The sequence below is a fragment of the Conger conger genome, chromosome 8 (assembly GCF_963514075.1).
Source record: "Conger conger chromosome 8, fConCon1.1, whole genome shotgun sequence".
NCBI classification, from domain to species: domain Eukaryota; kingdom Metazoa; phylum Chordata; class Actinopteri; order Anguilliformes; family Congridae; genus Conger; species Conger conger.
In genome coordinates, this window is record NC_083767.1 from 35,952,895 (window position 1) to 35,967,887 (window position 14,993).

At 41.1% G+C, this 14,993-nt stretch overlaps 1 protein-coding gene across 2 annotated transcripts in view; it reads right to left on the minus strand.

The window, feature by feature from the left end:
• The window catches only part of slc2a9l2 (solute carrier family 2 member 9, like 2), a 158,170-nt gene that overhangs the window by 44,765 nt on the left and 98,412 nt on the right, over window positions 1–14,993 (minus strand). For both annotated transcript variants that reach the window (XM_061251989.1, XM_061251990.1), the window contains 2 exons: window positions 5,005–5,106; window positions 2,740–2,815 (listed from right to left, as the gene is read on the minus strand). In XM_061251989.1, coding sequence (XP_061107973.1) covers window positions 2,740–2,815; window positions 5,005–5,106 — 178 coding nt within the window. The remainder of the gene's footprint in view (window positions 1–2,739; window positions 2,816–5,004; window positions 5,107–14,993) is intronic.

Consider the following 14,993-nt stretch of genomic DNA (forward strand, 5'->3'; position numbering starts at 1 on the left):
GGAATGTGAACAAGGGCGACGTCCTTTTTTCCCCTGAACAGTAAACGCGTCAAAACAAAGAGACACATGGTCTGGAATATGGTAACCCCCTGCCACCCCACTTCTAATCTCAGTTGTCTGTACCTTATGTCAAAAAACATAAGGTACACTTATATTTTCATTAAATGTAATACTTTAACTAGTGTTAATGCTTTCAAAGACATCCAAACATCCTAGCGAGTACCTGCACAGATGATGGTTAGCAGATATTAGTGGTCATTCTTTGTATAAGGTAAAGGGCCAACACAATCCAGCAACACCTTCCAAAAGGGTTCTTCGAATGCTGGTATGGGATGTAAAGGAGCAACCAGCACTTTCTGGTTGGGCTTACCAGATAAGTTGTTTCACAATATATGCATCAGCACCAGATCTGCATCCCTTTAAGAAAAGTAGGGAGAGAGAGAAGGATCCTTTGCCTGATCCGATGCTCTCCGGACATTATAATGTCCTACAGGAAGTCTCCCGATTTCTCATTTGAGCCACATTATTAAGCTAATGCCTGTTTTAACCCAAGAGGCTCCAGTATAGCAACACGGTCACATATGAATGTTTCTGACAGATCAAGGGGAAATAGTCCCTCCAATGTCAGTGACTGGCTGCAACCAGTGTCACACAGTATCGACACTTCCTGGTTAACTTTATTATTGCCCTAACTTTATTAAAGCCACAAGACACAAAACGCTTATCGAATGTCCTCTCTCCTTGCAGTAATAGCAAGCCAAAGGGTTTGTGGAGGTAGGTCTCAGGCCATTGTTACTATTTGACCTTGTGTAGAAAAGGAGAGTTTCAGTCAGTGGTTAGCTCTTTGACTTCTCTGATTGACCCTTACTAAAGGAGTGCATATTGAATGTTTTGTGACCGAAAGCAGCCAGTGTACATATTCAAGGACAGTGGCTTGCTCCAATGTGAGATCATTATTTATGTATATGTGATAACCCTCTCAGGCAGACGGTTCTTAAAGGATGCCGGTTCTCAATTCATCCATATCACTCACATATTGAGATGCATACCACCAAAGAGACGGGCTTGTTCCCTTGCAAATTCTACAGAATTTAGCATATTTGCTTATCACAGATGAAGGAACTGTTGTCAATAGATCTCGGGTACCAACTCATGAGCTCGAACAATAGCTTTTTTAACAGTGACCCACAAATGTGCTTTGTAGAAGTAAAGGCCATACTTCCTGTAGCCACTTCATGCATGTGACCACCCGCTCAAATCGGGTAAAATAGACATCAATGTCTTTCTCAGTGAAGTGCGGAATGACCTGCATGTTTCGTGCCAAATTGAAACTAGACAAGAAACAAGAACATTTTAACCGTTTCAATTTCATGCACACATGCTTGCTCCTTTTCTTTCTCTGCCCAGGCTGGTTTTTGCTCCTCCAAGCTCATCATTAGCTCTTTTTCTTTCGCATCCAATTTCAGTTCTTCAATCTGCAAGTCATAATCGCATTCTCTGTGCCTTTCTTCAAAGACCAACTTATCCCTTGCCAACTGGAGTTCCAACTCTGAGAGCCTTCTGGACCTGGATGAGCCTGCAGACCCTTGACTACTCCCAGGTGAGTTTTTTCCTAACTCTTCCTCTTCTGGTGGTGAAATATTCCTTTCCACAAATTCCTCCACAATTTCCCTAATCATGTTTGGCTTTCTTGTAGAACTCACATTATTCCATACTGCATAGTAATAGCCTGCATAGCCTGTGTCCTATATTTATTCATTAGCTACCAGCTGGGGGAAGCAATAAACTCATCTAAACTTAACTTTTCTGCAATATTTACTTTGTGATTCACTTTTATTGTATTTACTTTGTGAGCAAGTTCAGGAGAGCATTGATAGACAATCCTTTGAGAAGAGTACTAACACTTAAGGCACAGTCACCACACTTTCCACTTACTCATTAAATGATAATTTTATGCATCTAGCTTTCTTGCAGAAATAGGGAAGGGGCATTCAGAATATGAATAATAGCTATATGTATGTGATTACAGGAGAAATAATGTTTTGTGTTCAATAAGTTTCTGTATTAGTGATTAGGTGCTACTTTTCTCCTACCAAAAAAAGAAACAGGTCTTCTGGTTCTGGTTTCGTGGAACACTGGGCAATGGAAAATGCAAATACAATCATATCCAAACTAGATGGGTTACTTTTTCCTTTTGACACAATCGGCTACCAATTAAGAAAGTTAATGAACAAGGAAGACATTTAACATCTCTCTCTCTCTCTCTCTCTCTCTCTCTCTCTCTCTCTCTCTCTCTCTCTCTCTCATAAGGATGATGTTGGCAAGCATCGGTAAGTTCTAATGGTTTCATTGCTTGTAAATGGCTACATAAAACAAGGACTAAAATGATAATGACGGCTAATGTTCAGACCTTTTTTAAATACAGCAGTGGACTAAGAAGATATGCTCAGCCAAACTCTGTCTACTGCCGAAAAGATTTTCGAAATATATATACTTTTAACAAACAACACGGAACCAATACATTATGTCAAACCAAGAAGTACGTTTTAAAAAATAAGAATTTACTGTGCCAGAAAATAATTGACAGGAAATAGTAGCATCATCAGTGTATAAGAGTGTACTGGCAGGATGAACTGAAATCCGAGAAAACAGGCAGCCATTTCTGTAGCAAAGCAGGCATGTAGAGATTAGTCTGTGGCTGGAGGGAAATGTAAGAGCCTTTGGGCAGCCTGTACCTACCTGGGCCAGAGCAGAAAGAGGCGATGACAGCCAGGATGCACGCAAAACTGAGGTATGGCATCCAGGAGACCCGGTTCTGAGGAGGGAGAGAGAGGTGAACAGATACAGCGTTAACAGGGTCTGATATGGTCTGTATACACCTCAAAGAACAATGTACCTGTTCCTATCTAATAGGGAAATAAGGATTATATGGATTGCCATTTCAATGGCAATTTCCAAAGACCACTTAAGAGCAAATACATTTTATGTGTTCTACCCATTGTTATACAGTACCCTCCATAATGTTTGGAACAAAGACCCATCATTTATTTATTTTCCTCTGCACTCCACAAATCACATGTGGTTAAAGTACATGCCAGACTGAATAAAGGGCATTTTTATACATTTTGGTTTCACCATGTACATTTTAGAGCAGTGTTTATACATAGTCCCCCATTTGAGGGCGCCATAATGTTTGGGACACAGCAATGTTATGTATGTAATCATTAAAGTAATGAAAGTAATCATGTTTAGTATTTTGTTGCATATCCTTTGCATGCCACGACTTCCTGATGTCTGTGACCTATTACCATCATTAGTCTGGATATCTTATTTTCAGGTTGTCCTACAAGCAATACTAAAACTCTTTGCATTGAATGTATATCTATGGAAATTGGGCAGTGGGCTACACTATGGAAAATATTCGTTGGCTGAATGGCTTTAAGTCATCAAGGGTCCAAGGTATCAAATCAGCCTCAAACCACTGAGTTCCTGCCAGATATGCTGTAGAAACTAAGCCCTTTATTAAAATCTGACAATGTGCACCATAAACACGTGGTTTATAAAGGCAAATAAATACATGTCCCAAACATTATGGAGGGCACTCAGTATGTAAATTCAAATATACTATCATCAAATGTAGCTTAATGTGGCATAGGGACGATATAGTCAAAGTTTGAAAATATACTGTTGACTAAATTATCACCTGCATGCACACTGCAACCATTTCAGGTCATGTAGCAAATGCACTTTCATTTGACCGGTGTGAATTTATTGGAAAGGAAGATATTTTTGTATTTTGTCTTATTTTTCTATATTGAGACCCACCCCAATTTACAGTGAATCACCAGTCGATCCCAACATTCCTGTTGCATATATAACATTCCCAAGTTTGGGCATCACTGATATAATTTACTCAGAGAACATGATGTGAACATTGTGACAGACAACCAGATGAATGTAATTTTCCCACTTTACACCAGATACCCAGTTAATCACTTTCCCGATTTACATGTTTTCCATAATAAGTCTCTGCCTAGTGTGATATATGAATTTTGTGCTACTCATGGCCTCTTCCCAGAAAAAAAAGACTTTCAATTTCAATGAGACTCATCTACACTAATAAAGGGTAAATTAAAAAAAAAAACTGCCAGCGAAATGCCACAAAAACAAATCTGCAATTTAATTTTCATAAGACTTCATAATTTCACTCTGTGGAAAAATAAATAAATAAATGAAAACTGGTCGCAAGCTGTCACCGATGAAAATTAAGAACGGAAAGGCTGGGACCTTAAAATTCTATTTCGGTTGGCAAGCTTTTAAAAGGCTGCCTGCCCTTTCAGAAAATGCTTAATGAAGTGCAGCTCTGTGAAATACGCTTATTGAGTTTATTAAAGCAGCTATAGTATAAGGTTGGCTAAAAGTGAGGAAGGGCTAGCTCTATGTTCCATGTGGTTGGTGGGGTGATTTATCAACTTTCAACTTTATCGGCCCTTTCAAATTTCGGCTCCCCTCTCAGAATCCCAATCCATATTTCTTGTGCTTCTGTGCTAGGGTGCAGCCTTGCATGTGGGGGGGGGGGGGGGGGGGCTGGAGTGCAGGTGTCACCGCATGTGGGGGTGCAGGTGCCACCGCACATCTGATATTGATGTGTCCATCAAGGCTGTCATTTCACAGCGCTTCTGGGAAAAGCGAGGGCATCCTGACTCTGCTCACAGGTGGCCAAAGTAGTTGACTGGGTTAGGCATTTTTTGTCATATACAGAGTTATAAGACAGAAAGCCATTTTAGACATCATTTTTACATTATGGATGCACTTGTACTGGAAAATTGTACCGTATAGTACTTTTGGGAAGACATCAATGCAAACACATGCAGCTAAGTGACAGGTTGGACCATTAATTCAGTAATCAACACATGGACAATATGGATGATGGACAATAAATAAATAAATGAATGAAGCAGGCCAGCAGGGAAGTTTTACCAGTAATGCCCAGCCACAACGTACCTGGAAAGTGAGGAAAATGGTGAGCAGGCCGAATGAAACGGCCATGGCGGTAAAGCCGAAGATTAGCAGCGGCCTCCTCCCCACACGCTCGATGACCAGGCCCTGCAAGGAAAAGGAGGAGGAAGAAGAGGTAGCAATTCCGCTCAGTTATAAAAGAAAGTTGCAGGTACTTATTAGGTAATTATTTTGATTTCAGAGGTAAGTACTTGTGAAACAAGATGCAAGATTTCTTTTTTATTTACATAGTACTTATATACAGTATGGTACTTGCTAACTTTGTTTCATAGTACTTACCACTGAAATGAAAGTACTAATTCTGCTACATTCTGAAATAATGCTCCACAACATGGAACTCTGGACACTTTTGCCGTAAGTGACCAGGCAGGGGACGGTTCTAGGAAGGATGTTCTCTCTTTAGTTTTTTCCCTCAGGAGGACCCATCTGTTTGAAATGTAACCAGGGGCAAAGGCCGTTATCAAAAGGAAAAGGTTTTCTGTTTATTTTTGACTGCTGGACAAAACTTCAGATTGTAATCCTTGTAGATCTGTGCAGAGAACGCACCTTATGCAGAAGTCACAGTCGTTGTACCAACAAAGGCCCTTTGCTATGTACCTTCTCCCAGACCCAAAATGAAAACAAGAACACTTGAGGTGAAAAACAAACATGTCAAGAGTTGAACCCAGCTAACAATATTTGTGCTTCCAACAACATTATTTGGAATAAGTTTTGGAAAATACCCTGGCACCTGCATTTAGTTTGTCAAAGATTTCCCAAACTTGAGTTTCAGTTACAAGCCCGGGTTCGCTAAATGATATACTACACTGTTGCCAATCAAATAGCGAAAAAATCTTGTCCATAGCCTTACTATGGGGTGGAATGAGGGATGATCACAGCGGGAAGGAGAGTCATGGCCAGGAAAAGTTATTTAACTTGAGTTTTTCAGTAATTAAAACAGCTCCGAGCTGCCAGTGCAGAAAGATGGAAAAAGCATCACGACATGCACAAAACACAGATCGCTGTGAGAAAATAAATCTGGAAGTCTGGAACTAACGTAGCACACAGGCCGACCATCTGCTGAGGACCTGCCCCCATTGATCCGGAAAACAAAACCTAGAAAGTTGAGCACCAGCCAACAGCATCTGTTGTATCAGGGCAGCCCCATTAGCAACACATCTTCAGGATCTTTGAATCTGTGAATATTTTAACCGCACAAGCCTCCACTGGGGTAATGTGTTTTTGGGTATTAAATAATGTAATCAGTTGTTTATGCATGATCATGGTGGCTAAACAAATTGGGTGTATTTAAAAAAAATGTTATTATTTAATTTAAGTTTTTAACTGATCATTGATTTTAACTAGAAACTCTTGAAAAATGGCCTCATTACTAAGCATGAGAAGTGGTGGAAAAATCCATACCCATTGGCAGGGAATACGGATCTCTTAATTGTGTCTCACGTGGTTTAAGATTTAAATTAAGTTAAATAATTAAATTATTGCAGAGTCTATGTGTTTAATAGGTGAAGCTTTAGCTGCAAATTGCATCAGAGCCGGGCATCACAAGAAGTGGCTATGGAATAGAAACAGAAGTGTAGACATGCACATTTTTATGAGTATTTAAAAATAATGAATCTCAGCAGAGTTGTAGATTTATAAAAAAAATTCATTGTTATGCACCGGTTTCTGGAATGGAAAATAACCAATTAAAGTGAAATAGGAACTAATCTACTGTGGAAATAAACCACATGTTCTGATGATCTGTAGACTTTGACAATTTCAAAAGCATTGTTTGCAAAAAAATATCTTGCGGCCCCAAGATAAAAATGAGAAAAATATTTTCTGATTGGAATGGATTTTTCCAGTAATTAATTGCTTGATTGATTTCTGCCTCACACATGCACTCGCATACACACACACACACACACACTCACATACAGTGATTTGCACAAATGTGGGCACCCCTGGTAAAAAATCTATTTACAAGTAATATCTAAGTGAACAAAAGCAAACCTGACCTCTATATGTTACAGAGTTAAACCAAACACATTTATTAAAATTTGAAAGGAAGAATATTTTTTTACAGTTTCAAATTAATAAAAAAGGAAAAAGACAATGTACAAACATTTGGGAACCCTGTCAACTCCGCCTCGGGCAAGAAAATATTAAAGTCTGGGGACTGTAGTGACCATTCCAAAACAAAACCTTCATCCGTCTTTCCTGAAGGTACTTCACGGTTGATTTCGAGGTATGCTTTGGATCATTGTCTCACTGGAATAACCAAACTCTTTTCAACTTCAATGTCAGGACTAACCTTTGAAAAGAATTTCTTGATATTTGGTGGAATCCATTCTTCCTTCCACTCGTACAATATTTCCTGTGCTGCCAGCTGCCACACAGAGCATAATGGATCCGCCTCCATGCTTCACAGTTGCCAAGGTGTTCTTCTGTACAAAGTCTTCACCCTTTTTTCTCCAAACATACCTTCTTTGGTGGTAGCCAAAAAGTTGGTTTTGGTTTCGTCAGTCCAAAGTACATTGTTTAAAAAGACTTTAGGCTTCTCAATGTTTTCTTTAACGTACGCTTAATTTTGTGTTGAGGTCGTTCTTTCTGGTAACTCTGCCATACGGGTCTTTGATGTTTAAAGTACGTTCTATTGTTGTCCTGGAACAGCTAGACCTGTGCCTGCTACTCTTTTTTGCAGGTCTTTTGCAGTGATCGTCTGAGCATTTATCACCAGGTCTCAGGCCATTCTATTTGAAATCTTTCTTGATCTTCAAGACCTTGCCTTGATTTCAACTGTTCCATTTATCTTCTATTTTCTAATAAAGTTGTGGAAATAGGTAACTTGAAACATTGATAGAGTTTTTGTAGCCTTCTCTTTCTTGGTGAAAATGAACCATCTTCATTCTGAAATCCAAGAATAATCCAAAATAATCCCAAATATTTGCACAGGCCGCTTTTCTTTTTTTTAAATCATTTATAAACTGTAAAAATGTTTTAATAAAAAGCAATATTCCTTTAAAATCTGCAAAAAGGTCTCATGTTTAAATATTTTTTGCAGAAAGGTCTCATGTTTTTGCACCCCACTGTGTTAACAATCACAGAGAATCCACAGACAATACAAGGTATTTGTAGTTACGTCACACAACTTGCAACCTGTGACCTATAACCCTTAGGCCAACTAATTCCTGCTCATGAGCAATAACCACATTAACCAATAGGTTCAATAATCACCTGGCTATTCAAATCCAAACCTGAACTCCTCTATCGAGCTACCCGGCATCAAGCTTTTCGCTGAACACATCGACGATGCAATACATTAACGCCATTGCACCTCCCAGTGGGGAGCCTCACTCCGGGATCATCAGTGGAGGGACTCCCACCGGGAGGCGAACCCCAACTCCACAGAGCCCCGCCCCGAAGTGCCGGGCAGTGCCGGACTCCGTCAAAGGAAAGCGAGAGCACATGAAGAGAGTGGAAAAAAGGCGAAAATGCAAAAAAGGTTCTGTGATTACACGCCGTAAGCGATGGAACGTCCCCCGTGGAGACTCCCCCGCACTCTCCTGCAGCACCTGACCGCCTCCCCTGGGGCGGGGCTGAAAAGGGGGAATCTGAGCGGTAATGAGATGTGGGACTTCTGGGGGAGAATTGAACAGAGCAGTCAGACTGCAGCCAAGCTTGGCTCTTTTCACATTCCCTCTCAGGTCTGTTGTCCTCTCTCCTGGAGATAATCTGCGCGAGGGGACTCTTCCTACAAGAGGAAATGTGTCAGACCTGCTCTGTGCTACATGGTGCCTGGAGATACCGTGGGGCAGTGAGGCTGTGTGTGTGTGTGTACGTTTGTGTGTTGAGTGTGTAAATGTCTAGTAAATGTGTACATCTCTTCTGAAAACATACTCCACATGCCAGTTCTCAGTCCATTTGGCTCCATAATGTAAGCACTTCACATCATGGGCATGTGTAGGCTGTCCTGCACTCAGGAGGTATAGATGGACAAAGGTGACACAGGTGTAGATGGACACTGCTCACACTCGTGTACAGGGACATAGCTTACGCTGGTATAGAGGTACATCGAACCTTTAGTCTGGGCCATCTCATGCTAGTATTGGAGGGACGTAGCTCACACCAGTACAGATAGACACGGTTCGCATTAGTGTAGGACACACTGTATCTCATGCTGGTATAGCACTCATTTACAGGGACACAGCTCACACTGGGACAGAGGGACAGCATAGATGGAGTATTACCCAATGGTATTGTTTTCATTAATTTCAATAAATGGCAAGCCTGTGTGGATGTATGGTTAAAAAAGGACGTGTTAAAATCGAAAGAAAGAAAATTTCCCTCCCACAGAAAATTTTAAATCAGGCAAGCAACCACAGTGGCAGTTTTAAAAATAACTTTGATTAATTCCAACTGGTCGTACCTAGCAAACGGGGTCAGTTATTATTAACTCGACAGCCACATCCCTACAATGTTTTTTTTCCATTCTTAGTGCGCGGCTGAGCGAAGTTTACCCTGATGCGATGTGCCACAGCACTTTCACATAACATCATCGGAGTGACACGGCACCCATAAGGTGTTTCCCCGGCAACAGCAGAATGCGGCAAACAAATAATAACAACAATAATAAGGGCAAAGCAGCGATTTGGAGACCGGCTCGACGGCTGAACTCGGGCGATGCTGTAGCAATGCAATCAGAGCAATCCAAGGAATCCGGGGTGCAGAAAGACAGACCTGTCAGTCACGGTTATTGTCGCCATGGTGATACGGCCCAGCCCAGTGCTCTTGCGCCGTCTCGAAGTGTGTGACACGGTTACGCAACTATGACTGTGGTTCACAACAACGCTGTGCCCATTTAAGCTGATTTAACTGCTAGACCGTTGAAGAGAAGACATTATTTCCAGACTCAGTTCATTGAAATTATTTCAGTTAACCAAAGGAGGCTTATACAGTATATAATGTGGATGGTTTTTCATGCAGTCCACTTTATTAGGTACACCTTTCTACTACTGGGTAGGAGCTCGTTTTGCCCTCAGAACAGCACAAATTATTAATGTCATGGATTCAACAAGATATTGGAAATATTACTGAGAGATTCATGTCGTCATGATAGCCTCTGCAGCAGCTGCTGCAGATTTGTCGAGTTTTAATCATCAAGTGGAGAACAATCATCAGTTTAAGTGGATGTTTTCTGCCTCCTGTTTTCTGATGTATAACCACCCACATTAACTTCAGTTTTGAGTTTTTGCTTTCATAAATCGTTCCTTCTGGTGAGACATGTGGTACAGTCCATAGGGCAACCAACTGCAGGGCAACCAAGTCTCAGACCATCTGTGAGTCCCTGTGTGGGTTTATGGCACTTCATCATCTGTGGCCCCTTTAACCTCGTACCATCACTGCTTTCTACCTTATCCAGATAAAGCAGAAAAATAAATACACAAGGAAGGTGAATTGTCCTGCTCTACTGTATTCATTCATAACATGCTTTAAACAAATTAAGAAATAATCTAAAAGTTTTCACGAACATGGAATATGCAGAACTTTTCAATGGAACAGCAATAGTTTGAAGCCCAGCAGCCATTGGGGCTCCACCCAAACTATATCACCTAAGGCAAAGTGACCCATCCGCAGCAATGCGTTCTGCAAGCACCTCAGTGTCGTCCATCAGCCAATGATCCCATTTGAGACTGTGGGACTGTGGTCCCTCTCAGACATTATGTTTTAGAGGCTCTCCTTCAAGCTAAGGGACAAACTAAGCTAAGGAGGAGAGAGTCATTCTGTGTGTAGTGGTGCCCTCTGCAGCCATCATAAAGCTGCTTGCTGGCCATTCTCAGCCGCAGAACTGCAGTCTCAGGCTGCCACTATGTACTTAAATGCACTTCCCTCGAATAACAAAAACCGATGCGGAGAGTCTCCGATCCGCAGCAGTGCTGAGAAAGGCCGACGGCTACTGGCTGGCTCTGCGACGTTCCAAAGATAAAAACATTTTCTCCACTGTGTCCAAGGGACCGTGGTACCCTGCCTAGCAGTACGCATTTTAATTCACCGCCTCAGATAATAAAAAACATTTTCAGAGAGTGCCCGATATTGAGCTTTACTCACTGCAAGTCCCCGTGGGACATGTTGTCTCATCCAGCCATTGCATGCCTCAATTTACCCCCTTAAAAAAAGCAAGTAAACAAACAAGGCGGGGGTGCGTCGAAAGCTGGGCTCCTGCTAAAAACTCCTGCAGCTGCCCCCCGATCACGGTGCCCATGTCTGACAGTTTTCGCCGGTACCGTGGGACCCCGAGACCACCGTCTACTCCTCTCTGTTCAGCGACGAGAGCTGGTGGTAAGGGCCTGGGAGCTAGGATATAAATAAACCACTCGCTGAAGAAGCTAAAAACGCGGTCTGCACGTCCAATTAAAGAGCACCGATGCCAGCAGGAATGCCATCAGACCCAGCATGTCAGAGCAGTGGTGCGTGAAGGGGCGCCCAGCGCGCAAAGACGAATATTAGCACTTTAAACGAGAACACAAGACGGACACGGCACTGGAGTCATCTTTCAGCGGCAGACAGATGAATTATAAATTATTTCAATTATTCACTACTGCTACCACCTTTCCACAAGCAAATGAATAGGAAGATGAAAAAAAGAAGAAGAAAATGTATGTTTCTGAGGGAAATACATTGTATATCAGTAAAGACTGAACACTTGGTGAAAAAAGAAACACAATTAAAACGAATTAAAGCAGGCTTGCTGACATGCGACAAGGCATGACAAGCAGACATATTCAGATGAATGACATTAGCATGTTTTTGTTTTCTTATTGCATGAGCAGTGCATGACCTGTCACAAATTTCCTCACGTGCAACAGCTAACACACACACACACACACACACACACACACACACAATCCTATAAAAATACAGAACTATGCAGAATAATAAATTGGGGTAGTAGCTTACTATAAAACAGTGTGGGTTAGTAGTTTACAATAAAACTATGAAGGGCAGTCGTTTACTATAAAACTGATATAATGACTTACGATCAAACAGTGTGGGGTAGTTTACTATAAACTGTGTGGGACGGTAGTTAAGTATAAAACTGTGGGGTAGTTTACGATAAACTGTGTGGGATGGTAGTTTACAATACAACTGTGAGATAATACTTTACTATAAAACAGTGTGGGGTAGTTTATTATAAACAGTGTGGGGCAGTAGTTTATCATAAACAGTGTGGGGCAGTAGTTTACTATAAAACAGTGTGGGCTAGTTTACTATAAAACTGTGTGAGATACTGTAATATTTTGCTATAAAACTGTGTGGGTAGTAGCTTACTATAAAGAACTGTGGTGCCTAGTTATGTAGAAGGGTTGAGAGGTGGTTAATTATGTAGAATATTTTTGTAGTGGCAGGGGATCTGGACCTGTTTACTTCGGGCCAGCTGTTTCACCCATGGGGGGAGTGCTTAAACCAATTTACATTGGGGAAGGCAATTAGGGGTTGTAATACATGGGAATTATGTGAAGTGTAAACTTGGGGAAATTGCCCCAGACAAGGCCCCCCACTAGCTAAATTAATTAATACATCATAATAACCTTGAAATCACTGTATTACCTCTGGGAACTGTCACAACTGCACAGGATAGGAAAACACACATACACACACACACGCACAAGACAAAAGTCAAATACACTCAGTGAGCACTTTATTAGGTAAAACTGTACACCAGCTTGTTCGTGCAAATATTTAATCAGCCAATCATGTGGCAGCAACTAAATGCATAAAAGCATGCAGCGGCTCAGCTGTGTTTCAGACCAGATGTCAGAAATGTGATCTATGTGACTTTGACCGTGGAATGATTGCTGGTGCCAGTATTTCAGAAACTGCTGATTTCCTGGGATTTCCATGCACAACAGTCTCTAGAGTTTGCAGAGAATGGTGTGAAAAGCAATAAAACATCCAGTGAGCAGCAGTTCCATGGGCAAAAAACATGTCATTACTGAAAGAGGTCAGAGAAGAATGATCAGGCCGAGGCTGGCCGAGGCTGACAGGAAGGTGACAGTAACGCAAATAACTATTCATTCCAACAGTGGTATGCAGAAGAGCGTCTCTGAACATGCAACGTGTCAAACCTCTAAGTAGATAGGCTACAGCAGCAGAAGACCAATATGTCTAATAAATACCTAATAAAGTGCTCACTGAGTGTATATCAGTAACGGACACTTCAGTATAATCCTCTAGAAGCTTACAGTGTCTCACATTTAAAGGTTCAGTATATACTGTATATGCAGATACCCTTTGACAAAATTAAGCTAATTTGTTTACATTTTTATGTATGGCTGAGCAAATGTATGGCCACTCTTACTTTCGCATATACTTTATGTTTTTGTCAGTAAAAAATAAACCTTTCACTTTCCATTTACCAGCCAGAATTATGGATTCATCATTTTGCACCAACTAAATTAGTTTCAAAAATATGGAAATCTGGGAATACACATAACAAAAAACATAACAACAAAAACTGAGATTTGAGGTTCACATAAGCACACGGCATTGACAATATGCCCTGTATATGCGCATACACGCACATATACCCCAGACATGCTCGAAGAAAATTGCTGTTATAATGTTTCATTACATCCGGTTTTGCCCTTTGAAAAGAGTGACATTCCAGGCTGATGGGTGGCCCCTCTTTCAAACCTCTGGGTCCCCTGTGAGCCGTCTCCAACTCGAGTGCCTTGCCCAGGGATGCACACATTCCCCTAAACTAATTATCAATCAACAGATGCCCAGCAAACAACTTGGTAATCTCGCTCCCGGAATTGTGATGGCAACCATAAAGCATTCAGCTCACGCCAACTGTCTACTCCACTGATGGAATTTTCCTTTAGGAAAATCTGCACACAAGATTCATTTTGATTTCAATGAGCACTGCTGCGGCCTGTGATATGATATATTCTCTCTGAGCTGCGGGTCTCTGAAAATTATCATTATTGCACTTTCAGAAACGATGTGGCAATATCAAAGACGGGAGTTCATCAAATTTCAAAAATCTAAGAGCAGGCAGCATATGTACACCTACCTATCTCACCTATGCCCCAGACTTATGCCTGAGAGTGTACCATAAATCTATACTGTAGTTAAATATATGCATGCTTAGTATACATACTGTAGTATACTTAGCAGTAACATACTAAATACCTGTCTTATAAATAAGTACCATATTTGGTATATTTCCTACCTTATGCTGGAAAAGGTAATCTTACTCACCTGGAAAAATGTCTTATAACGCACATCTTGTGGTTCATACAGTAAAGTATGGGCATAATGGAAGGTTTTGGGTAGGGTAGGGTTAATATAGCACAATGGGAGCTCATCTAGTCTTCATTCTGCCAAAATTAAGACTAGATTTTGGCAGACATGCCAGGGCACTTCTGAACACCCTTCACTGGCTTGTGGCTGCCCACATTCGATTGCAATCTCTGAGGCTGGCATAATGTTTACCAGTACCCATGGGCAAGTTTTACAGGCACACAATGTCCCACTCCCACATAATTTGAAAGAGAAAAGTTTAAAGAGATCACCCACAGGTTATAAATGTTGTACAATACTTCCACCCACAATTTATCGCGTCTGCATATCAATGAAGCTGATCTTAAAACATCACCATGAGATGCAGACAGCAACACACCTTGATGTTTTGCCATTTTCATCAGCAAAACATTCAGACTTTCCAGTGAGACCTTCAAAAGGCCAAGCCCTCAATAAGTTTTAGATGACAACATTTTGAAGTCTTTGCTCAGCTACCATTCCTGGACTTTGATGAATTAACCTAAGTGACAGTGCATAATTATATTTTTTACACATAGATTTCAGACATACAGCAGAGGGTCCTATAACTTACATCTTACACATACTTACAGTACTTATTGTTTTACATAGCTACAATGCATTCATATAGCTGGACACTTACTGAAGCTGTTCAGGTTGAGTACTATGTT